General features: G+C 53.1%; 1 protein-coding gene across 11 annotated transcripts in view; it reads left to right on the plus strand.

Annotated features, from left to right (window-relative positions):
* The window catches only part of PRKAG2 (protein kinase AMP-activated non-catalytic subunit gamma 2), a 245,239-nt gene that overhangs the window by 187,946 nt on the left and 31,220 nt on the right, over positions 1-26,073 (plus strand). For 4 of the 11 annotated variants that reach the window (XM_082693440.1, XM_082693434.1, XM_082693438.1 and 1 more), the window contains exons 5-6: positions 2,874-2,943; positions 19,478-19,584. In XM_082693440.1, the coding sequence (XP_082549566.1) occupies positions 2,913-2,943; positions 19,478-19,584 (138 nt within the window). In that variant the 5' untranslated portion in view covers positions 2,874-2,912. Of the gene's footprint in view, positions 1-2,136; positions 2,274-2,347; positions 2,499-2,749; positions 2,944-19,477; positions 19,585-26,073 lie in introns of those variants that run through there. The other 7 variants (XM_082693437.1, XM_082693443.1, XM_082693441.1 and 4 more) reach the window with 6 other exon arrangements.

Below are 26,073 nucleotides of genomic sequence, written 5' to 3' on the forward strand. Positions count from 1 at the left end.
TTTCATGCGCTTACTGCCACTCCTCTTTCTCGGTGAGCTGTCTCTTCATATCTTTTGCCCTATTCTGAATTCTAATTTTTATTTTTCTGTTATTGAGTTGTTGTTGTTTTTTTAAGATTTTTATTTATTTGACAGACAGAGATCACAAGTAGGCAGAGAAGCAGGCAGAGAGAGAGGAGGAAGCAGGCTCCCCTCCGAGCAGAGAGCCTGGTGCGGGACTCCATCCCAGGACCCTGAGATCGCGACCCAAGCTGAAGGCAGAGGCTTTAACCCACTGAGCCACCCAGACGCCCCAAGTTTTGGAAGCTCTTTACGTGCATTGATGCATTTGTCAGCTGTGTGGTTTCACAAGTATTTTCTCCCACTCTGTCTCTTCTTCTTTCATCCTTTTTCCAGGGTCTGCCACAGAGCAGACATTTCTAATTTTAATGAGGTTCCATTTGTTCATTTTACCTTTTATGGATCATATTCTTGATATCAAGTTGTACCCTTTGCCTAGGAGATCCAAAGATGTTTTTTTTTTTTTCTGAAAGTTGTTAGTTTTATATTTCATTTTATAAGTCCATGACCCAATTTGAGCTCATTTTTGTATAAGATGTGAGGCTTATGTGGAGGTTTATTTTTTTGCCTACCAGCTTCTGCTCCAATGCCACTGTGTCTGCACCTTCCTCAAACATCAGTTTGACATATTTTTGTGGGTCTATTTCTAGGTTTCCTATTTGTTTCTATTGACTTTTGTGTCTGTGCCCCTACCAGTACCACAAAGTCTGGATTACTTCTTCATTCTTCCTTTTCAAGATTGCTTTAGCTGTTCTCCAGCCTGTGCCTTTCTGTATAAAATTTCAGAATTAGCTCATCTTCTCTACAGAAAATCTTGTTAGGATTTTGGTAGGGATTGCATTAAATGCAGAGATCAGTCTGGGGGAGAACTGACATCTTTACTAATCTGGGTCTTCCAAGACATAAACATGGGGTGTCTCTCCATTTATTTCGGTCTTCTTTCATTTCATCCACATACTGTAATTTTCCACATACAGATCTTGTACATGGTTTAAGTGTGTACCTGCACATTTAATTTCCTTTGCAGTGATTATAAATTATGCATCATTTTGAATATCACTTTGCACAGGTTCATTGCTAGGATATGGAAATGCAACGAATTTTTGTGTGTTGATCTTGTAGCCTATGACTTTGCTGAACTCGCTCATTCTAGTTGGGGTTTTTTTGGTTCTGTTTTGTTTTTCAGTAGATTTCCTCCGAACTTTCTATGAAGACAACCATTTCATCTGCACATAGAGATGGTTTAATTTCTTCCTTTGCAACGTGTATGCCTTTTCTTTCTTGCCTTAATGCAGTGGCTGGAACTTCCGTACTATGTTGACTAAGAAGAGTGTGCAAAGAGGTCTAGAACCTTGTTCCTGAACTTAGAGCGAAAGCATTCAAGCTCTTGCTGTTAAGGAAGACACAGCTCTAGGCTTCTGTTTTGTTTTTGTTTTTCCTTACCTCCCCCCACCCCACCCCTTTTTAAGCAGAAGCTTAAGACAGGGATTGGCCCAACTGAGATGACAGAGCAAAAAGGAAATGCAAAGGAGACTTCGGTACTTCCTCTTCCAGGCCAGGCTTGCAAGAGTGATAAAACTAGCTTCCTTTTAAGGGGTGGGTGTGTTGGGGGGGGGGGGTGCTTTACAGCCCTAATCAGCGCTAGAGAGCTGATCGCCCTTGGGGCCCCTGCAGTCCGCCATGAGCAAAGGGCGCCCTGGATGGGGCAGAAATTGGCTGTCACGCCGGAGGGCCTCAGGGAGCCGGGCGCCCGTCTCCCCTCCCGCTGCCCTGCTCTCCGGGCGGCCCTGGCAGCCTCCCTGACCGCCAACCTGAGCTGCCGATAGGAGAGTCTCAGATACCCAAGATCCAGGGTGACCGGAGTGGCCAGGCCAGACCGAGATTTGTGTGGGCTCCGGGCCGGGGCTCCCCCGAAGAAGAGCCGGCTGTGAAGAAAGCGAGCGCACGAAGGCTGGGTCACACGGGGAGCTGCCAAGTGCATCCACGACACGTTTTCCTTTTTTAAATAGGGGACGAGGATGGGCAGTTGGCTCTAAAATCCAAAAAAGGAAAGCAGTGCCCCCACCCCCACCCCAGCCCAGCCCAGCCCAGCCCGGCGTGCGGGGCCTTCTCCCCTCCGCGGCCCCCGGCCCCTCTCGCCGCCGCGTCGCCCCGCCCACCGGCGGCGCGCCCCTCTCGCCCCACCCCCGCCGGCCGAGACCACACCTGCGCAGGTGAAGCCCGCGGGGACGCGCCGGCCGGGGGCGGCGGGCACGGGGCGCGGCCGCGCGCGGCGGGGCGGGAGGGCCGGGCAGGATGGGAAAGCCGGCCTCCGCTAATGGCCGCCCGGCCGCCGCGGCGGGAAGCAGGGCCGCGGCCGGAGGGGGGCGCCCCGGCCGCCGTCGCGCGAGCCGGCCGCGGGCTCCTCGGGGTCCTCTTCCCACGCTTCCTCCCCGCCGGTCCGTACCAAGGCCGCCGGGGGCTGGGGGGGGCGGGCCGTTCCACTCGGGAGGGGCGGCAGGTCAGGCCGCGGCGCGCGCCACCTGCGGCCCCCGGGGCGGGGGCGGGCCGGGGCCGGGCCGCCCGCTCGGGGCCGCGGGGTTCCCTCTCCGCCCGGGCCCCACGCCGCCCGGGCCCCGCCGCCCCGCAGCCCGCCCGGAGGCCCCTCCCCGCGGCGGCCCGCGCGTCCCCGCCCGCACCCGGCGCCCGCACCCCCGCGCGCCCCCGCGCGCCCCCGCCCGCGTCCCCGCCCCGCACCCCCGCGCCCCCGCCCTCGCGGCCGGGACGAGCGCCGCCGAGCGCATGCTGATCCCTGTCCTCCTCCTCCTCCTCAGGCGGCGCTGGCGGCGGCCCCGGGACCCGCGGAAGCCGGCATGCTGGAGAAATTCGAGTTGGAAGAAGAAGGTGAGTGTCCCCCGCCGGAACGCGCTCCGCGTCGTGGCCGAGGGGCCGGGGCGCGGGGACCGCGGGGTGCACGCCCCGGAGGCCGTGCGGCCCCGGGCTGCCTGCGGAGCGCGGCCGGGGATGCCGACGCCGAGCCGGCCCGGGGGACGTCCGCAGTGGCCCGCGGGCGCCGGTCCGGCCGGAACCCTCGCCGGGCTCGGGAGGCAGCGGCGCCGGCCGGCCCTCCGCACCGAAGGGCGGCCCTTTTGTCCTTACCGGCCCAACTCGAAGGAGAGCAAGGTGTCACGCCGCGAAATTGTTCGTACTGCCACCGCGCGCCAGAGGCAGCCCCCAACCCTGCGGACGGCCCCTCCCTTTAAATAACACGCTCGGGTTCCCTTATCCGTGCCTCCGAGAATACCACCAGCAGGGTGTGTCTGCTGGTTCCTAGGGAAAGTTGAATAGCAACACCAGCGGCGGCTTAGTGCGCTGGTCTGGAGTTCAGGTGACCCTGTCACTTCCATCATTTCTGCCGCCTCTGCTCTCGCTCGGCTGCTCTTCGCCGCCCCGGTCTCCTCTTACTGCGCTGGGTCTCGTCGCGAAGCTGTGAAAATGTGAAGGGGGCGAGTTTGTTCTCGGGCAAAATTAGCATCTTAAAAGCGAATACCATGAGCCTTCACCTGGATCTTATTCTGAAACTGTTATAATTGGAAGGGGATAAGCTGGTCTTTGGGCAAAATTGGGGCATTTGAAATGGGATAGGATGGGCTCAAAGTCCAGAAAGAACTTCGCACAAGATGCCTGACAATTTGAGGCATTTATTTTAAAAGAACTCCGCACTGCCTGGCATACTTGCGTTATTTACTTGGTGACTTCTCTTTTTGCCCCGAGTATGGATAGAATAAAGCTCCTGGAACAAAGAATGTGCCATGTGGGTGCTGTCCCCTGTGCCAGCCTTACTCTAATACTTGTGTCATTTAGTCAGGGGATCACTTAAATAAGCATACACAGCCGCGACGACAATGTTAAGCAGACACTGTTAGGCCGGTACCTGCATGGACTTTATGTTTTACATTTCCTGCAGCATTTCACAAACATGTCAGCTGGGAGCTAATGCATGCGTAGTGATCGTCGTTAAAAGTCTGCATCCGTATTTATTATTAACCAGCAGTTACACAATACATTTCAGAATCTTACTGGGACTTAATTTGCATTTTATCCTACTGAAAAAATAACCCAGTATCTTAAATCGAATCCACTCCATTACTCATCAGTTCCGTGTCCAGTTTTGACCACTGTCCACAGAGGGGTATGGTGTGCTTCCCTGTCCACTGAGACTTTGTCTAAATCATGGGGATTTTCTTTGTCCCCCAGACCAGTAACGATGAAGAGTCCATTACATTTAAACTTTCTGCAGACTCATGTGGGGGCAAGAGGAGAGTGGAGAGCAGATCCCTTAGCGAATCTCCTACAGTTGTGGTTGAGAACGGCCGTCCCAGCTTCACAGCTTAGCTCCATTGTTCCGCTCTGTGACTTCGGAGAAGTTACTAAACTCCTCCGAGCCTTACTTTCCCTGTTTATGAGATGGAGCTGATACCGGGTGTGTCGAGGATTAACTGAGATCATCTGCGGAGTGGTAGTACAGTGTCAGTGCTCTGGAAATGTTGTCACTATTATTTTTAAAGTCCCATTAACCACTTTACCAAATTCGTGGACTTTTTAAGGCTTTTATTAATGAATCTTAACATAGAGATTTATTAATGAATCTTAACATAGAGATTGTTCTCAATGTGGAGTCGATGGGGGGGGGGGTTTTCTCACTTGAGATGTATTGATTGAATTATGTTGCATGTTCTCAAAGCTGATACACACAAGCCTTGTTTTCTTTTGCATTGTTTCTGCCAACATTATTAAACGTCATTAACATATTAAACCTAAGCATCTGAGAAAGGGGATTTCCTATTTTCTCCTATCTATTTTTATCTATATTGCTGTCATGACTTTAAAGCATGCTGAATCCCACAAATAACCCTGTCAAACTTTTCTATCCAGTTTTTAAGGAGGCAGAATGTTAAGCACTCGCTTGGAAGCTGTTAGCAGAGCTGGAAGAAGAAATAGTGTTGGCGTGGTTGTCTAAAGTGCTGCTTTGTTTCTTTTGAACTTTATATTGCTTATTCATCCATGGTATGGAAAAGCTGAGTATCAGGCAGAATCTTACATTTATTTGTGCGGGGAGGGACTCCAAACAGTTTGAGCTGTTACACCTTTAAATATCCTGTGAACTGATGTGTTAGCAGGCTCTGTGATAGATAGCTATTGAATAGGTCCTCATTAAATCTTTAAATTCCCTTCCTATCCAGTTCATGTCGTAATGCATGGCTTGCACTCTGGACACACTGCTTAGATGGAGAGACATTTGCTATGCACAGAAACACACGACGATGAGTATTTTTGTTATCAAGTATTTTTCGATTTCCTAAGACATTATAACTGATCCTCTGTCTGTGAGAAACAGTTTGGGGGCCCTGGTGAAGTCGGAGTCATCTCTTAAAACGTCTTTGCTTCTGGGAAGGAGGAAGAAGCTGTACCACCATCCACTGGGCCTGGTCGGGGTCATCTTTTGCCTGGGTTCTGACACCTGCCCACTGTCGGCTGCCACCACTTCCTCCCGTTACACTCTGACGGAGGGACCGCTCCTCTACGGGAAAGTCTTTACCCCCGGCTCCGATCTATATATAGGATAAGTGCGTGCTTCTCCTCATGTGCAGTCTCCCGCCTCCTCCCAGCCCCACACGCCAATGATCAGAAGGCGCTCTGTGTCAGAAATCACCAGACATCTTTTTAAGAGGCAGATACTAATTCTGCGGGTCTGGGGGGTTGGCGGGGGGTGCTGAGAGTCTGCATTTCTGCAACACTTCCCGGTGCTGCTGCTTCATAGATCCCTCTGTGAAGAACAAGGCCCTAGAACAGGCCTCAGTCAACTTCTGCAAAGGGCCAGATGGTCTCTGCCTCTGTCACGACTACCCAGCTCGCCGGGCTACGATTAGGGAGAAAGCTGCGAAGACCAAACTCAATCCAACAGGCCACGCTCCAGTGAAACTTTACTTAAAAAGCAGGGTAGGGACGCCTGGGTGGCCCAGTTGGTTAAGCGGCTGCCCTCAGCTCAGGTCATGATCCTAGTGGCGTGGGATCGTGTCCCACATCGGGCTCCTTGCTCGGCGGGGAGCCTGTTTCTCCCTCTGCCTCTGCTGCCTCTCTGCCCGTGCTCACTCGCTCTCCCTCTCTCTCTCTCTCTGACAAATGGATAAATAAAATCTTTAAAAAAAAAAAAAAAGGCAGGGCAGTGGGGTTCCTGGAGGGGAGCTCAGTTAGTCAAGCGGCCGCCTTCGGCTCAGGTCATAATCTCAGGGTCCTGGGATCAAGCCCCACTTTGGGCTCCTTGCTCAGCGGGGAGCCTGCTTCTCTCTCTCTGCCTGCCATTCCCTCTGCTTGTGTGTTCTCTTTCTCTGTCAAGGAAATAAATAAAATCTTTTAAATAAATAAAATAGAAAACGGGCTGGATTGGGCTCCCGGGTGTAGTTAGCCAGCCCCCTGCTCTGCGTGCCTGTCGTGGTGTCTGCGCGTTAGGGTGTCACATCAGACTGCGTGCAGGGCTTCCTGTTCGTCTGTCCCCCTCCTCCTCCCAGTCTTACTGATGCATCGTGGCTCTGCCCAGATCTCACCCTCTTTTCGAGGCTGTCCCCCTAAATCCCTTCTGTGCCTCTCTCACAATTCATCTTGCTGTTCCCTGTGCCTGGGATGGCTGGGGCACCACAGGCGCTCGGAGGTGTCGGGATCCCAGCGAGGACGGCATCTCTGTAAATGTTACCTTATGGGAGCGTGGAGAGGCCGCTGATTCTGTGTGTGCAGAGCGATGCGAACCGTGCCTCACCCACAACAGTGACCGGATGTGTTTGCTCTTCCAATTTCTGATTCAAATGTGAGTCATATTGATGTTTGTTTTGTCACAATTCATTGTCTCGGACTTATTTAATGGCAGGACCAAGCACAAGTACTTCATAGGGACCTAAACACAACCCAAGAATGCTTTCCGAAGTAGATAAGTGCCAGCCATTCATTCGTGATTAGTAAAGCTGTAATTCTGGCAGCGCTTCAAGAATTTAACGGCCCCTCGGAGCTATCTCTCTTATCTCCCAGCTTCTCTCTTGCCCCTTTAGCTGTCACAGACTCTGCACGTATTTCAGGGCTTCGGTAACTTGCTGTGGCCGTCTCGTCCCACCTAACGGGCCCTCCAGCTGGCTTCTCCCCTCTTCCCTCGCCGGCGGACTCCTCCCTGATCCCAGACCATCCTGGCTGTCCTGGCGGTCCTTCACCCTCACAGCATTTTCCAGAGCATACTCTTTCCAGAATTCACCTGCAACTCATTTTTCTAGCAAGGCTGGTCAGCCAAGTCTACACGGATCAAAAGTACGCAAGAAACAGGGCCGCCTTTTTAGAAGGGAAGGCATCTTTCAGTGAAGGGTCTCGCAGTTTTGGGCCCAGTTTGGTAATGAATTAGCTGCGTCCACAGATAATCCAGAGCCCCTTGGGGCTTTGCTGGCTTGTTTTGTTGTTAGGGTCATTGTGAGTTTTCTGTCTAAAACAAGGCGTGGCACTTGGTGAACTTGAACTTTTCCTTCTAATTCAAAAATACAGCCTCAGGCAACCAGCAGCCACTCTATAAACAGAACCAAACTTTGGTGCCCACTGAAACTCATTCATTCCAAACTGGGGGAGCAAAGTGGGCAAAGATCGAGTCTTGTCAGGGCACCAAGGACCTGAGATGTTGCCATGGTTCGTGGCTCTCCGAAGGGCCACAGGACGTAGACGGATGTACAGTGTATCTGCAGTATTCAAGTTTCTTGGGGGTGGGACAGTTCGGAGGGAAAATGTGTAAGAAGTTTCAGATGGGGATTGGATAGTGAAAAAAGTTTGAGAAACACTGCTCTGACTTCTGGAAGAATTGTCTGTGTTCCCATGACCTGCCGGAGCACCCCCTTAGCACCAGCTTTAGAGCCTCTGCTCTGTGAGGCTCAGCAGAGCCCACTAGGTCAGCCGCTGGCCCTCGTGTGAGGAGTGCTGACCTCTGGTGGCGGAGCTGCCCCAGTGACAGGCTCGTCCTCACCCTGTGGCCGCCCCTCCGCAATGATGATTATTATAGACTATTAGAAGGCTCTGATAATCTGTCGTCCAAACTCTCCTTCCCTTCTGAGTTTACATACTCGACTTAGACAAGAGATTCTCTCTTAGTTATAAAAGCACTTGCACTTTTATGAAACATTTACAATTAAAATCTTTTTTCTCCAGCTGGCCCCATATTTAAAGCTTGCCACATGTCATAGATTTCATGTCTCTGGAATTAGGCTGTAGCTTGACATTTGATGGTGTCTTGGATTTGATGAGATAGCGTGGTCGGGGGAGACGGGGGAGGCTTTGTTACCTGAAATGGAAAGATCCTGACTGCTTGAAATCAGGAGGAGAGTGCGGCAGGCTGGGGGGCATTCGAAAGAGCCCCTGTCTCCGGGCTGCACCAGGCACTGAGAAGTCCTCAGGAGCCGAGGCGGCATCCTGGCCCTCTCCGTGGCGGCTGGATTTCCATGTCCTTCCCTCTCGAGACGGACCCTGCCTGCTCCGGGGGACACTCCGCTCGGACCCCAGGAGCACAGGCCGCAGTCCAGACCCAATTCGCGTGGCAGGGCAGTGGCCGGAGACAGTCCCATCCTGCGCGGGGGGCACAGTCCCTGAAAGACGTTATACCGGCATCTCTGTGACTTCAGTTTCACCCGTGGGTTTTAAAGTGGAGAAACTTGATACTACAGAGCATTTGGAGTTTGCTTGAAAGAAATGGAAAGTTTTGGGGAACGCTTTTTTGTGGTTCTCAGAACCGGCACACATGAAGCTTGTCGAGCGCGGCGGGGAGAGTTCATGTGCATCGGAGCCCACGGAACAGCCTTGAGAGTCGGTATTTTTATCATCTCTGTTTTAGAGAGGAAGAACCCAAGAAAATAAGAGAAGAAATAAATGACCTCGGGGCCGTGTCTGGGAAGAGGGTGCCCCGAGCCGCGTGCGTAACCGGCGCGGAAGCGTCCCTCACCGGGACATCTGTTTTCCCACCTGCCGTGACCCGCCGGCCCGCTTCCGGCTGAGCTGCCCAGGCACTTGCCAGTGTCTGCGGGCCCGCCGCGCCGCTTCTTGCTTTGAACCCTTGGTGACAGTCCGCAGAGCCGTCCTCTGCCCTGCGCCCCCCGCGGCACCGTGCGACCCCCACGCACAGCCGGCGGGTCATTGTCGCTCCCCAGAGGTCCTTGCTCGTCTTTCTCGAGCGCTGGCCATTGACTCACGGGCCTGCACAGGGCCTGCTCGCCTTCAGGTCCCACGGCCTTGCTCGCTGCTGTCACCTCGGTGACCCGGTGTCTGGATCCCGTGTCCGTAATCACCTCGCTGCATGGTGACCAGCGATGCCCAAATGACGGCCTGGCCACATCTCTCCGGAGGCCCCAGCTGTCTGCTCGTTGCTTCCACTGACCCGCACCCCGGCCTCCAGGCTGTTGCTGGGACTCGCTCCCCCTCCCACGTCCAGGTGATGAAGCCCGGTCACTCCTGCTGGTGCGTGAGGCCAGGCCCGGGCAGCGCTGCTGCGGGCATCGTCTGTGCCCTCCGGTCGGGAGGCCCTGCAGCCCTGGATGGTTCATAAAAGCACCGGCGGACCGGAGCTCCCGACTGCGTTAACTCCCCTGCTCTCTGCCAACCTGGGTGCCCCCTCTGCGCCTCTGTGTCCTATCGCCCCCCCCGCCCGGCTTCGGCCCCTCACCTTGCTCCCTGGCCTTCCTGTCCCCTTGGCCCCCTGCTGGTTTTCCTCACTTCGGCGCCAGCATCACTTCCCTGGTGGGGGCCCCTCCCTGAGCCCCAGGTGGGACTCCATCTCTTGATCCCTCCAGCCTGGCAGGGGCCACGAAGCAGAAGCAGTTCCCCATGGTTCTGTCACCAACCTGTACGCTCCGTGAGGCTGGGGACTGCCGACCCACCGCCCTCTGGGATTCAGAGGCACCGAGACGCGTGAGACTCCGTTGTCAGTAAGCAGTTCCGTGCGTGAACATGTGTGCACACGCGCGTACATGTACAGCATTGTAAAGGTTTTAGCTTTTACTCCGGCGCAGGGGCTCAGGGTGCTTCCCGTTCTTCCCGCCACACGCCCCCTGCCAGAACCCGGACTGCCCGGAGTTCGCATGGGAGAAGACCGGCCTGCCGCCTGCCAAGCCTGAGGAAAGCCCCAGAAGCCTGGGAGCCTGTAGAGGCATCTTCTGTTAGTACCTTTCTCTGCGAGTGCTGTGCCGTGTGGGAGGTTGCCAGGGGGTCTGTGCCGAAGGCTCCGTCCTGTTGCCAAAACCGAAGATGCACCTGCTTTTAGGGACCGACGTCCACTCTCTGGCAAAGTGCAGTGGGCCGTGTGAGTTGGAGTAGCGTTCTGTTCGAATCCCAGACTGCGGCACACCGGTGTGGGACCCTGGTGACACAGACCTCAGTTCACCTGAAGGAATCGACTGAATTGGGCCGCCACACTTGTGACGCAAGCTGATTTGCTGAATATACTCACGGATCTCTTTTCCCTCCTAAAATCCTACTGAAATGGCAGCAATCAATAAAACAGAATACAAAACTTAAGTCTTTTTTTTTAAGGTTTTATTTATTTATTTGACAGAGATCACAAGGAGGCAGAGAGAGAGGAGGAAGCAGGCTCCCTGCAGAGCAGAGAGCCCGACGAGGGACTTGATCCCAGGACCCTGAGATCATGACCTGAGCCAAAGGCAGAGGCTTTCACCCACTGAGCCACCCAGGTGCCCAAAACTTAGTGTTGCTCAACAAAACCAAAAGCTTAGTTCTCGGAAGGGACCAAAAAGTAGGCAGAATCTGTTCAGGAAGGTAGTGAGTGAGAAGACAAAGCTTCAGAAATCAGGGGGGCGGGGGGCTCTTAATTAAAAATGCAAAGATTTAGAGAATACCATTAAATGAAACCTGAGTATACCAAACTATAGCGATAAATTTAAAGCTCTTTCGGTGACCATAAAAGAACTTTAAAATTAGTTGACTTGTACACTTTAAATAAGTGAACGGTATGGATGTGAAATACTGTCTCCACAAAGCTGTTTTTTAAGAAAAGTAACGAAAAGTTCTCAGCATTCCTCTGACCCTGCCATAGAGTCCCAGAGTCCAGCCTGTCGATGGACGTGTTCTGGAAGGCCTTCACGGAGCAGTTAACGTGAAGGCTATTTACATTATTTGATGGCGTAGAGAAAGATGGCGGCTTCCCGGCTCGTTCTTTGAGCTAGCTGGATCCTGACATCCAAACCAGCTGATGGCACCCAAAAAGGAAAACAGGTGACGAACCTGGCCTTGAGAATATGGGCAGAGCCCCCGCATAGACGGCAGCGGGAGGAGCCCCAGGCTGCTCGGTGACCAAGCAGGGTGGTGTCCCGGAAACGCAAGAAGAGCAAAGTTTATTAAGAAATCACCGAGGAATTAACAGCCACCGGTTAAAGGAGAAGAGCTTCCGGTCATCTCGGTAGACACCAGAACAGCAGTTGAGCAAGGTCAGCATATGTTCCTTTAACAAGATCCTTAATAAGCGAGAGGGAGAAGGAAGCGTCTTGCAGTTGCTGGAAGCAGACTGGACAGAAGGCTCCAGCAGCCGAGGCGGTTCCTGGCACTGTCCGTGTTCCGGGCGGCCCCACCCGGCCGGCCCTTCGGGTGCTCGGGACTTGGTCCTCGCCGTGGCTTCAGCTGAGCTCATAGGTCTGTCCCAGGAACAAGGGAACGTCGGCTGGGGTGCACGTTTCAGTCGTGCGGCTCCCAGAATTCAGCATGAAACCATTTTAAAAAGAACAGGAATCACATGTAATTTCAAGGTCACGGATGTGGCTGAGGCATCCCTCAGGCATTCACTGCAGCCGGTTTTGAGCTACCTGGGGAGACGCTCTGCCTTCACCTACCCGCTTCTTTCCTACCGAGTCTTTACTGCCCTTCCTGGAAGAGCCCCCGCACCTCCCCCGCCAGCGGGGACTCGCCGGCCGCACGCGTGAAACCAAAAAGCATGGAAAGAAAAGATCTAATGCACCTTATTTATTTTTCTTCCTCTTAAGAAAAACAAGATCCTAGTTCTTGGAGAAGACCAATTGGGGGTAAACCTTATTACCTGTAAAATTACATTTAAGCATTGACTTTGTTAACATTTGTGTTTCTAAGCACTTTAGGAAAAACTACACGAGTCTGGGTTTTCCCATATACTTTAAGTTCTATGTTCCCCATTTTCACTTATTTCTTGCTCAACTATTTTAAATGGTTTTCTTAAAAAATCTACCATATGTGTATTTTAGTTTACTGTTTAGTTTACTAGTAAACTTGTGTTTCAAAATGTAGAATGAAGAATAAAATACATTTTTTTTAATTTTTTAATTTTTTTTAAAGATTTTATTTATTTATTTGACAGAGAGAAATCACAAGTAGTCGGAGAGGCAGGCAGAGAGAGAGAGGGGGAAGCAGGCTCCCCACTGAGCAGAGAGCCCGATGCGGGACTCGATCCCAGGACCCTGAGATCACGACCCGAGCCAAAGGCAGCGGCTTAACCCACTGAGCCACCCAGGTGCCCCTAAAATACATTTTTTAAAAACAGTGATCATTTGGGGAATCACAGTGACGTGTCTATACATTAAGATAACATTACGGGGATTGGAAATAAGGGGTTGGGACTTTTGGTTTTCAGGGGGATTTTAAGTGAAGTTTGGGGTGATATGTGAATTTTGTTTTAAAATGCCTTCATTGGGGTACCTGGGTGGCTCAGTTGGTTAAGTGTGAGGCTTCGTCGTGATCTCCAGGTCCGGGGATTGAGCCCTGTGTTGGGCTTTCTGCTCTGCTGGGAGTCTGCTTCTCCCTCTCTTTCTGCCTCTCCCCCCCTCCCCCCGCTTGTGCTCTCTTTCTCTTTCTCTTAAACAAATAAATAAAAATCTTTTTAAAAAAATAGTAAAATAATAAAATGCCTTCATCCTGGGGCGCCTTTGTGGCTTAGTCAACTAAGCATCCAATTCTTGGTTTTGGCTCAGGCCATGATCTTGGGGTCATGAGATCGAGCCCCAAGTCAGGCTCTGTGCTCCGCAGGGAGTCTGTTTACGGGTCTCTCCCTCTCCATCTGCCCCTCCCCCTTGTGCACACTCATCTCTTTGAGACGTGGTTTGGATCTGTTGCTCTGATCACTGATGACTTCAAGAGCAGTGTTGAGTCTTGGTAAATGAAGGAGACGCGACGTGGCTTGGAGTCAGGTGTGTGTTGCAGCTGTGGCCAAGCAGAGCCTCTTCTGTGTGGTGGCTGGACAGTAGCTTGGAAAGCCAGCCCCCAAGGAGAGACCGCCAGTCCCTCTGAGGGTCACACACTTGTGTCAGTCCTGTAAGCCCAGGCCTCATAGCTCTGTTAATAGACTGGCCGCTGGGAAGGATGCCCACGGCTGATTGAGTTAGGACAGCACCCCAATACGAGCAGTCACAGTCCCCCTCTCCTGTACGGGCTTAATTTACGTCCTCTAACTCGGATTCTGCCGAAAGGTTTGCTGGGACATGGCCCAGAGCAGGCAGAATGAACCCAGCTGCTGCGGGTGTGGTCACGTGCTTAGGGAATCTCAGGTCACTGGAACCAGCCCCTGTGCTTTTCTCTCCCATCCACAAGGAGAGCCATCTGCGAGCCACTCCCAGCCAGCCTTCTAGCACCTTCCACCTGCCACCTCATCTTGCCTTTTTTAGACTAATTATCAGTGGCAGTCTGTCTTCTTTGTTTTCCTGTAGTTAAGGCTAGAAATACCAAAGAATCACATCATCTTAGAATTCATTTTTTACAAATTCATTCTAAGTTAAAAGTCTATGTGAATAGGTTTTATAAAAAGTAATTTAGGACTCTAGTGATTATCTCTGAAATATGAATTCATCAAGTTGTCTTGCTGTATTTTCAAGTTTTTAAAATATATTCTACAACCATGTGAACATTTTCATGCCTCTGCAGTTGTATTCAATTCAGTTACATTTTTTTGTCCCAGAGAATTAGAAAATAGCCTCAGTATAAAATATGTTTGCAAACACTTTTAGAGCTTTAAAGTAATGCTGTTCTGCTTTAAAAAGAAAATTGCTTGGGACACGATCATAGATGCATTATTTCTATGACAAGAAACCTCCCTTTTCAATCCTTTAGTCTTAGAAAGGTATTAAAGTTTCTTTACTGATCGTTAAATCTAGATTCACCAGTATCCCTTTAAACTGGGGTCCTGTGTTAGGATTTCTCTCTCGAAGGAGAGATGTGCTGTACAGAAGCTTGGACTCATACTCAGTCCTCTGCGTTTGACCCACAAGCAGGCATGAGCTTGTCCCGGGACCTGCTGGGAACTGGCTGGGCCGGGTGCCTTTCCGGCGCCTCGGGAAGCCCCAGGGTAAGAGGAAGGAGCCCCGTAACTTCAGTACAAGGCGCATGACACTCAGAAGTGAATTACTCGCAAAGCACTAAGGGGTTGTCAAAACAAGCCATTACTTCTCACTTGAGGTCCTCCAAGGAAGGTGTTCCGGGCCCTTGAACTCCACGGGGAAGCTGCATGGGTTTCCCGAGCCACCGCCGCAGACTGCCACAGACGAGAACTCCGGACGGGAGAGCTTGATCCAGGGGATGGCGGCGTGGGTCCCCGCCGGCGGCCCTGCGACAGTGTCCATGCCCGGCCTTGCTCTCCGCTTCCGGGAGTTGCCTGCGGCCCTAAGCGTCCCCCGCGCCGGCGCCTCTCTTCTCTCTGCGTCTCGGCGTCTCGGTTTGATGAGCTCCGTGGTCTCTGGATTTAGGGCCCAGCCTAATCCAGGCTCATCTCACCTCAGGGTCCTTCCTGTCATTACATCTGCAAAGACCTTTGTTCCAAATACAGTCTCGTCCTGATGTCCCAGCTGGGCTTCGGGGGAAGGCAGCAGGATTTCGGGAGGCCGTCGGGGGCGGGGGGGTGCGTTCTCAGGAGAGAGATCAGCGTGAGCGGAGCCGAGGCAGAAACCCAGCGAGCACGTTCCCCAAGTTGAACTTCCCAGACTTCAAAAAAGCCTTTGAAAAGGACGGATAGATGGGGTCGGAGAGTGGACGATTGGGGGGGTGCGGGGGGGGCAGGAGAGGAGGCCGGGAGGGTGGGGGGGGTGAGGTGGCAGGAAAGTTCGGCTGATGGATGTGCGGTGCCTGGTGCCCTAGCGAGGGCTGGGGGCGTGGAGGGGGTGCCGTCAGGTCTGCTCCGAGGGGATGCCTGCTTCCACGCCGTTCTGCCCGACCCGCATGACTGTGGCACTTAAACTGCGACGCTGCATTCTCAGATCGTCCCGTCAACCTTCAGAAACTCAACACCCCGACATACACTCTGCTCCCCAGTAGCTCTCGGTAGCGGTCGCCTGGTCCGCGGTGGGGTAGCGTGTGGCTGGAGGGCCAGTGGGTTTTGAGATCACCCCCAGCGGGTCCCTCTCCTACCAGGGATGCCAGTGCCCACGTAATGCTCCGTGATCCTGCTTCTGGCCAGTGACACACAACAGGAGCAAGAATACAACCCCAATAATATCTTAACCCCAGTTACCCTTGAAGCGGGGGGGGGGTGGAACTTCTTGTGTTCTCAGGAATCTTAATGATGCATCCCAAACAACCCGGTGGTGTTGAATGGTTGGGGTTTTTGGTGTTTGTTCGTTTTTTCTTTTTAGTTTAATTCCTCCTTTCCATTTCATCACATTTCTTTCTTCAGTTGTAATTTGAGACTTGATCGTAGTGAAAATAAGACAGATGGTGCCACGTATAATCAGAAAGTTTACAATCAATGTAGTGAAGCCGTGACATTTTATAATAGCTCACCTTATTTCCCTAAGTTAAAATACTAATACGTTTGTTCTCAATATGATTTTGTTACAACAGTAATAACCTCTATCTTTATTCCAGACCAAAGTAAATTTGATATGATTTGTTTTACGTATCTAACATCTTGCTTTCTTTGGTTGGGCTTCGTACATTTTTTTAAAAAATGTCATAGGTCCTCCTCCAAACCCATCCTAACTGTGAGGAGGTCAGACTTCCAGCTCCCTGCCCAGCGCCTCCTGGGATTCCTCAAGACCATCAGAATGAGGAAGGTTCTGGAAACTGCCTCAGCCAACAGCAGCCTAAGGAGCCATGGCTGAATGTCACATGCTATCCTGGAGGAATCAGAACTGAGGAATTCTGAGTAACGCATGGACTTCTGTTAACAGTTTGATCGTCACTCTTTTTCTGGTTTGGGAACTGTAACAAGCACCAGCTGATAATGTCAGACACGTGACGGACAAAGCACGTGCCCCCCCATCGTGGGGGCTGGGGTGCGCGGACAAGGAGCAAGGGAGCACCCCTCGCAGCACCTTCGCCGACTGAGGCAACCCTCACAGGGTGGATCCCAGTGAGCCCAGCTCTCCACAGACTCCTGGCCGACGTGGAGTTCGTGTGTCCAGCAGGGAAGTCCCGGGGGGACCTGCAGGAAGCCCGAGCAGGGCAGAAGCCTGTCCCAACTCGGAGCGTGGTTGCCCCGGGTGCTTCCTGACCCATTCTCCCTTCTTGACCCAAAGTGTGAAATGAGTATTATAAATCCATCTAATACAGACAGCCAGACAATTCTGTACAGAAGAATTCCAAATAATGTGCGGCGGAGCGCTGCGCCCGGTGTGGAGCCTGACTCCTGACCTCTCCGTATGGGCCACACGTGGTGTGACTGTCTCGCAGAGGCCACAGAAGGAGGGAGAGTAGCCAGCGCAGAAACCTGACGGAGACAACGTGAGCAGGCAGGCCAGGTGCTGAGTCCTGGGGACGGCAGGTGACCTTGCTAGGTGGGCTGTGATGGCCTCTGACCTTGTCATCTCCCTCCCAAAACACATCACCCCAGGACTGAGATCCTGCAAGAAGGTCATGCAAATCCAAACTGACCGGCTTTGCTAGAACCCACACAGAGACCGTAGGCAACAAGTAGTCATTAACTGAGTTCATCAGTGGAGTGTGGGTGAGCAAAGGCCTCGCCACTCAGAGGAGTGATCGGCCCAGAAGGAGAAGAGTGAGAGCCGCAGGGACCACTGTGTGGGACATGGGGACCGCCGACGACAAGTTCAGGTCGAGGTCCGCACGTCTTCAGGAGGTCATTGGACTTCCTTGCCTTCCTGACCCGCGACTGGTTGTCTGCCCGAGTCCTCTCTCCTGGTCCAGGGCTTCTCCTGCCACGTGGCGTACATCCGGGTACCCTCATTCTCCACCAGCCCGTGGGCTTGGAGGGCAGACACTGCCTGTTGTGCTTCCCTTCACGTCTCCACACCAGGGACAGCGTGTTCCGCAGCGCAGCACTCCGCAGCCTCCCTCCGACGTGTGTGCGTGTGCCATCGAAGCGGCAGAGCTCTTGGGAAGTGTGGGGGTCCTGGACGTAGATCGGCATCCCGCTTTGGTTACTCCCTGAGCGCCCGACTCGAGGCCGGCTCCCCAGCTTCTCCTCCCTCCGTTTGCTCTACGTAAAGTGAAGAAGCTAAGGCAGATGCCTCAGTGTTCTGTAACTGAAACGGATACGGTACGAAAATGTTTGGCCCATGGTGGACGTTGAAATGTTCACTTTTTTGTGGATGATACAACCTCTGGGGTTGTGTTGACATTGGACAAGAAAGCCTAGAGAAGGGTGTTTACGTTAAAGCAGAATGAGCAAATACAAGAAAGGGAGATTCAGTGCAGTAGGAAACTTCGCAGACGGCCGTTTGCCTCGACGTGGGAACAGGAGGTGGAGAAACGAGGTTCGTGGACGCTGGACCGAGACGTCCTGACTCTTCCGCGAGCAGGCGGGGAGATGACTGAGCGGGGAACCGGCCGGGGCGGGGTGGGGGGCGGTGACCGGAACGGTGGGATGATGAATTCCAGCACCTGGGAAAGCAGCCGGGCTCAGAGATAGAGGCTCAGCAGCGGTCGCGTAGTTTGTCGTGAAACTGGCAAACCCCGCAGCACGTGTGGAGTGTTTACTGTAGGACCCACGAGGGGTCACGCGCCTCTTCTACGCCTCAGGGACTTGCTAGTGTCACGCTTTTCAACACTTACTAAATACAGTAAAGTAGTTACTAAATACAGTAAAGTGATCTTTGTCTTCCTAGGTATTTCCCAGGTAATCTCTGTCTTCTGAAACTGCAGATCGGTGTGGGCTGAGTGGTTGCGAGGAAGCCCCTCGCAGGTAGTACACTTGGCGCACCACCGTGACGACGGGCCAGGAGTCGGGCTGCTGCAGGCAGGGGCAGTGGGCGAGCGTCCGGCTGTGAATGCACCTTTGGAATCAAGAGGCATCCAGGCTTAAGTTCTGGTTCCACAACTTCTCAGTCCTGTCCTTGAGCTACAGTAGAGTGCGGGAGGATTTAACAGAGCCAAGAAGAGCCGGACGAAACGTTGAAGACGGAGGAGACCGTAGTTGAAGGCCCTGTGGAGGAAGGGAGCTTAGCGTTTAGGAGGGACTAAGAGCAAACATGGTAGCTGGAGGCACACCAGGGCATGGGCCGGTGACCCACGAGGCTGGGGCATCACGAGAGGGGCCACACCGTCTCATAGGCAGCACCAGGGGTTCTGTCTCTTTCAAAAGCCATTGAAGTGTTCTCAGTGGGGGAGTGACATGATCTCATTTGCATCTGCAAAACCATTCTGGATGCAGTGTGGATAGCTGGTGAGAACGGGGTGAACGCAGAAAGACCAGTTAGGAAGTGAGGGCATTTATCAGACCCAGCCCAGTGGCCATGGAGGAGGGGAGAAGTGGACGGAGTCAAGAGAGACTTGTGGTCAACTCTGCGGGCCTCGCGGGAAACCGGGGAGGCTGGGGGAGGCGGCATGATGAGGAGGAAACCCAGGTTTGTGCAGGATGGGCGCACGGGGGTGGTGCGCTGTTGGCTCGTGACGATGCTGGACCCCCACAAGTCCTCGCCATCCTGTTGCCAACTGTCCGCTACTGTTACAGAGATTTAAAGAATCTGTGCATTTGTTCACAGACTTACCGTTTTGGGTGCTTTATCTCCTTGAGTAGATTCATATTTTCATTTCACATTCGGGTAGATGAAGCGTTTCTTTGTAAGTTATGTGTTTCTTTGTTTTTAGTAATGCTGCATTCTGTGACCTTGCTCAACTCAATTCTCACACCTGGGAGCTTTTTGTCGATTCTTTGGTATCTTCTATGTAAAAAATCATCTATGTCTGCCAATAGAAAAAGTTCTGCTTCCTTCTTTCCAGTCTGTTTTGAGAGAACCTTTGTTCCTCTCCTTGCCGTGCTCTCCGGGCGAGGCTCTCCGGCTCGGTGGTGGATGGGGTCCGCACGCACGAACACAGTGCCTTCTCGCTCTTACGGGGAAAGCCTGTCACCGTGTCCATAGGCTGTCGGCCATGGGTTTTCATACGCGCTCACCAGCTGATAGCAGGTCCTTCATTGTTTCTGATATTTGCCTTTTTTCTTTCCTTTTAGCAGAAGACTCAGAAAGTGGTGTTTACACGCGCTTCATGAGGTCACACAAGTGTTACGACATCGTTCCCACCAGTTCAAAGCTTGTGGTCTTTGATACTACGTTACAAGTAAGTGTGCAGTTTTCACAGACTGCTGTCACGCTGTCACCTGACTCTTCTTAGGGGAGTTTATGTCCCACAAACCAGCGGACGCGCCAGGTGTCACTCTGAGCTTTTTGTCTGTATTCCCCATCCCCATGGCAGCCGTGGAAGGAACATCTGTCACCGTCCACGTTCTCCAGATAAGGAAACTGGTTCTAGAGTCAGGGAGCTTAAGTCACAAAGTTCAGTCCACAGATTGAAGAATTTAGTAACTTATTCCACAGAGGGTCTGTCCTATGTGTCAGAGCCTGAGTCATTAGCCGTGAACCCACACCACCTCCGCCAGGGTATCCTGATATTTTTCTCTTATTTATTTAGTAGAATATGTAATAAATTAATTTGAAATAGTACTGGTTAAAAAGAAAAAAAATTACTGAGATAGAGGAGCTCTTGAGAAGGAACTTTGTTGATCTCTTTTAGCGGAAGAAATTGAACCTTATCATTTTAGTATGAAAAATGTGCTTATTACAGCTAATTTTATGCCCCCATGATGTACAGTCCTATATGGAAAGTCCTAAACGATGTATTCACTGCAAAGACCAGGTTCCGCCCAGCGTAGTAAGTATACACACATGTGCAGGTGTCTAGTGTCCGTAGCTGTGCGTGAGTCATCACGAAGCAGGAGCCTCAGTTGTGCTCCCAGAGCAGCCGCTGAGCCAGGAGTCATGGGCCGTCGGTGCTTTATTAAGGTGTGCTCCCAAGGGACCCCCTGCAGGACTTGGGGGCGACCCATAGAGGCCGGAGCCCTGCCAGGGTGGCCTCAGCTGGCCCCTCAGAAGCGCGTGGCAGGTCAGGGTACCTTTGTGAGCTCACCCTAGCTTCTCCCTTCGTCCAGGCCTGTCCTGGGAGAGAGGTGCCAACACTCGGCCAGCTCTGCCCCTCCCTCTGGGGCCTGTCCCCTTCCCTGCCCCAGCCTGGTCTGTGGTCCCCCCAGCTGCTTGCCCCTGGGGCTCTGCAGAGGACACCTGGGCTCTCAGGGCCATGTTGCCTGTATCTCGTGCAGGCCACACGGGACGCTCAGGATGGGGAAACAGCTTTGTTCTGGTTTCATTTCATTGGCCAACTTTTTTTGGTCATCGTACAGAAATACGACTGATTTTTGTAAATTGACCTTATATCCTGTGACTTAGTTAAACTCACGTCAGGCCAGGTAAGCTTCCAGGTTTCTTCTAAACCCCTAAGAGTCTGATTCTTTGACACCACGAGGATAGGAAAACATCCAATAGACTGCTCTGTAGGGAATGTGACCGACAGTAACTTCGGGAAAGCCGGTCTTTACAACCGTAACCCTAGATTTCAATAGTAAAAGAGCTAGAAAATCTCACTTCCCAAAGTACAGAACTACCTGAACAGCCCACTGCACCTTTGTTCCAAAAGGCTTGTTACTTGTTCTCCTGATCGCAGGTTTCCCACCAACAGAAAGGTCAGAGACGGCTAGTAAGACCTGCATCTTCTTTTACTCCTACTCAGCTTTTCTTTTGCCCTAAATTTAAAATTTAGCTCAAGCGGGTGATACATGAGAAATGCGCTATTTTTGTGGGTGGTCAGAGGTCACCGATCCAGTAATGTCACTTCCCGAGTTAATAAGCTGTGTGCGCCTCCCCGCCTGGTGGTCACAGTTCCTGGGAGGCTCTCGGCATCGAAGGAGCCAAACCTTGTCACCAGGGAAATAGGGGGCGGGGGTGTGTCGTGGGTAGAGCAGAGTTAAACATGCATTCGAAAGGTGTGAGTAGAGTATTTTCTAGATGCAGGCTGCAGTAGTAGCCGTTGCTACATCTCGAGGGCAGAGAAAGCGTAGAGAACACCACAAAGGGATGGCAGGCGACCAGAAGCAGCCCACACATCCAGGGAGACTGGTTCAGTAAATCCTGGTGTAGCATCTCCCGGAATAATACCATGTCGCCATGAAGAGGAACGGAAGAAGTGTTTGTCAAGAATAGGTTTTTAAGTAAAAAAGCAAAAGTCGCAGAAGAAGACAAGTACATGAGCACGTTGCTGTGAGGGCACAGAGCGCCGGAGCCCTAAGTCCTAGATGCGCCCAGACCTGGGAGACGAGCACAGACGCGAGAAGAGTGGGGTGAACGGCTCCCCCAGACGAGGGAAAAGAAGAGTTTCAGACCCGTTCAGCCTCCAGCTTCTGGCTCTGAGAGGCCAGCTCGACTCTCCGTGGTTGGGTTCGGCAAAATGCCCGTTTCATACTGGAATTCGCTGCGGACCAGCATCCATCTCCAGCCCGACGGTGTGGAAGCCAGACGCACTGCCTGTGGTCCTGCCCACGGGCGGCGCTGCCCACGTGGGGTCCTGGGGCCGCTCCACGTGGAGCAGGAGGGGCGCAGCTGTGCCACCACCTGGGGCCGGCCGGTCTGTAAGGCCAGCCAGGTTTTCCCTCGACAGCAGCGGTCCGTGGGGTGCCCCCCCCACAGCCCATGGTCGAGGAATGAGCAAGAGGAGGCAGCTCCGTCCCTGACACGCCGCCGCCACTTGCTGACCGCCGCTAACCCTGCTGCTTGACGGTCAGAGGAGCCCGTTCTCCGTGGGAGTGCAGGACGCACGGCTGCACAGCCACTCACGGTCCATCGTTCCGTCTGTCCCAGGCCCGGGAACAAGCCGGGAGCTGCTTCTCAGAGGGACGGGAACTGTCCACACAAGAAGGCGTGGTTTCCTGCTGCTCTTCTCAGCCCCGAACGTGTGCCCTCGGGGTCTCCTGCTGGCGTCTGATGGGGCTTCGTACGGATCCCTCGTGTGGACGAGGAGCCTGGACTGGTTACCAGGCCTTCCCTTGCTCTGGTCACCCTGAGAACAGCATTAATGGGCCACTCAGTGAATGTGTCAACGTAGCCACTTCTTGGTGCCTGTTGCTTCCAAAAGACCTCTCCCTGCGATGTGTGCCCGGCGGGTGTGTGCAGAGCAACAACCTGAATGTCCCTTGCAGGGGCTGCGAGTGCCCCAGCGTCCCCTCACCCGGGGAACTCACCCTCTGATTTCCTTACGGCCCACGGGAGCATCGTCTGGAGTGTTGCTTCTTCTTGCCCGTTGGTCCACTCAGCACCACGTCCTCGGCGCAGTGGACCCGGGCAGCACGCAGACTCCAAAAGGATGCACGTCCCTGCAGATGCTTGAAGGCAGAGGGCCGGCGGGCAGCATAGCCTCCAGGCACGTGGGGGGGCCGTGCCAGGTCCAAGCAGACTGCCGCTGGGGGTCCTCCTGGAATGCTGTGGCGAGAAAGTATGCGTCCGGGTAGCCGTGGCAGGTCCCCCAGGATGCCACGTCAGGAAGAATCACCACAATTAGTCTCCATGCGATTGAGTTGACGGTAATCCAAGGCTGGTCCAGAGACAGTCACAGGCCAGACCTTTCTGCTCTGGAGCCGAGAGACAACAGCTTCTTACGTGGCCCAGGGGAGAAGGAGGACATGTCCCAGCTCTTCCAGAGAAGCCTGGTCGTTCACAGAAAGATAGGATTTGATGCTCTCAGATTCTAAATGGTGACACCCCAGGAGTGATGAGAGGCTCAGAAATAAATAAAACTTCCCAAGATTGAGGTGCGGGGGGAGCATTAAGAATTCCCTCACAACGGCAATATGACTTTTTAGCAATACTCTACCAACAGTTAAAATTTCTAATAGAATGTTTATTCGAGAGTAGTTTTAGATTTGTAGAAAAGCTGTGCAGTGTGTCTGGACTTCCCGAGTACCCCAGCCACGGCTCCCTCCTCCCTGCCATCTCCCATCAGGGTGGCAGACGCTTGTCACAGTTCGCAAACCAGCACTGATCCATGATTGTCCCCTAAAGCCCAAGTTCGTTCAGATTTACCTGATGTCATTTTCCTGTCCGAGGATCCCCCCTGGGCTCTCCCATGACATCGGGTCAGCGCGTCTCCTTGGGCTCCTCTGGGCCGTGGTGGTGTTTCGGGGTTCCCTTGCTCCTGTGGCCTTACCGGCTCTAGGGAGCACTGGGCAGGTGTTCTGCAGGAGACCCCGCTGTTGGGATTTGCCTGCTGTTTTTCTCACCCTAAGTCTGGGATTCTGGGTTTTAGAAGGGAGGCCACAAGATGGGGTGCCCTTTCATCCTGTCCCACCAAGGGTGCTTACACTTAGCAAGTCTCAGCTCTGTGCACCGTAACACGGGTCACCTGGTGGCCACGGTCATCTTCAGGTTTCTCCACGTCTGTGCTGTCGTCCTCGAAGTCACTGGACACATGATGTGTGCGGGGCTGTGGCCCGGCCCGAGAGCACGCTCGCTCGGGGGGGTTGGGGGGGCGCCTCTGCAGGGACGCGGTCCCTTGCCTCCCACTGTGTGTTCCTTCGTGTCAGCACAGACGTGTGAACACATGTGTGCTCTTCCGTTATGACCTGTCACTACTGTATTTTGCCGCTCAGCTATTTCAGTCAGTGTAACTATTAATAAAATGTGAGAGCAAATGGAGGGAAAATGGCCAGCAGCCGAGTAAGTGGCTGTGTGGTAAGCCTGAGTTCTTAGAAGACGCAGAAAATAAGAGCACAGCATTAAAGCAAGCTGGGGGGGTGGGGCATGAGCAGGGGGGCCGCCCAGGGTGGGCGTAACCTGGGACTCGAATTGAGGTCCACAAGTGGAGAGGGTGCATGGCTTGCTTATTTTAAAAGCAAGGGGGGCGGTGTGCCTGGGTGGCTCCATGGGTTAAGTGACCGACCTTTGATTTCCATTCTAGCCATGAGATCGAGCCCTGCGTCGGGCTCTGCGCGTTTAACCTGCTGAGATTCTCTCTGTCCCTTCCCTGTGCCCCTCCCCCCACCCTCAGAAAAGTAAGTAAAAATAAATAAAAGCAACAGGAAGGAGAGGGACCCATGCTGCAGGTGCAAAGAAAGAAAAATAAAGAAAAAACGCCTCAACTTTTCTTGTACTTCCTTCCCGATCAAGGAAAATGGTGGAAGTGGAAAAAGTACAGTAGATGGTGAGTAGAGGAAACTGAGCTGGGTGTAGAGATTCTGGGAGGGCGCCACTGAACCGGTTTGCTTTCTGACCCAGATGAATCACATTCCAGTGTAATAAAGGGCCTTGGAAAGCAGATCGCCAAGCTGCTGGTGATATCACGGGAATTGTGAAAAGTGTTCTGGGGCCCAGGCTAGAGATGAAAGAAAACAGATTCAAAAAAGAAAAAAAAAATCCTGTGGGTGTGGAATGTGGTGCCCGTCCCAGGTAAGATATGTGAATGAATGATTAGTGAAAGTCAAAGAAGTCATTTCTGGGAACCTACCATGAATTGACAAAGTCACAGAAGTCGAGCCCGATTTCCTTTCTGGATAGTTCCGCAGCTGAGGTAAAACAGGACAGGCATGTCTCAGTTTCAGCTAGACAGCTGACGGAGCCGGCGCGGGAGTGCGGGCTGTCTGCTCAGTGAACGAGTTCATAGCTCGGTCTGGGCCTCAGAAGGACGTTGATGACATCTCAGCGCAGAGCACCGTATCCACTGCGTCCTTTTAAAATCCACTTACGTCACCTGTGACTCCGGCCACCTCTCTAGTCACACAGGTACCATGGGGTGGCACCTCAGCCCAGGCCTGCCAGCATACCCCCAGTCTCCTTACCAGTGGGGCACAGACACCAGGGGAGAGACGCCTCTGCCTTCCACCGTCAGAGTGACAGTCCCCAGAAGACGCCAGCAAGACTGAGTCCGTCTGCCTGTGCTTGTGGCCATGTCAGCCGCCCATCGGCACACGGGCTCATCCACTAGCCCGTTTCACGCCCATCCTGCACACCTGCTCCTCGGGTCACGTTCCCAGTAAAGGATGTGCAGGCCAGGCTCTGCCTGCTGGGGAACCCAAGCTAAGAAACAGGACTCTTGTACCCTCGGCTCATCAGTATCTGGGACGGTGACTTCAGTAGTACTGACTTGGATGGCATCATCGACTTCACAGAGGACATGAAACCGGAGATAGCCAAGAATAAGATACAGAAAGATTCCTAACAAGCTAACCTGTTTTGGGACCAGTGAGTAAGCAGACGGTATGCAGAACGAGGACATGTTAGCATATGAGTGTTCCAGAAAAGAACAAAACTGGGGGCCGAGCACTATGTGAAGAGTGGGGCCGTGAAGACGCCGTGGCCCTGCCCTCCGCACGCCTGCGCTAACTGGGGAGCGCGCGGGCTGACCCCCACAGGAGCACACTGGGGACCTGTGTGTGGGTTTTCAAAGAAGGAGATAGAAGCAGTTCTGCGCATCAAGCAGTATGAAACGCTTACAGTCAAACAGAGCGGCCTCTGTCCCTGTTGTCACATCCTTGTCATGCTGCCCAGAAGCAACCAGTTCAGCGACGCAGTCTAGACTGGACAGCCACATTACATCGCTTCCCTGACTTGAGACGTGTTTTACTTCCAGGCCGGGTGGATGGGGGGGTCCTGCCCCTTGTGTGGCCTCCTCCCTGCCCTCATCTTCCCAGCATCGCCAGGTCTCGAGGGGCGGTGAATTCCTTCCTGGCGA

This window comes from Mustela nivalis (genome assembly GCF_964662115.1).
Source record: "Mustela nivalis genome assembly, chromosome: 12".
NCBI lineage: Eukaryota > Metazoa > Chordata > Mammalia > Carnivora > Mustelidae > Mustela > Mustela nivalis.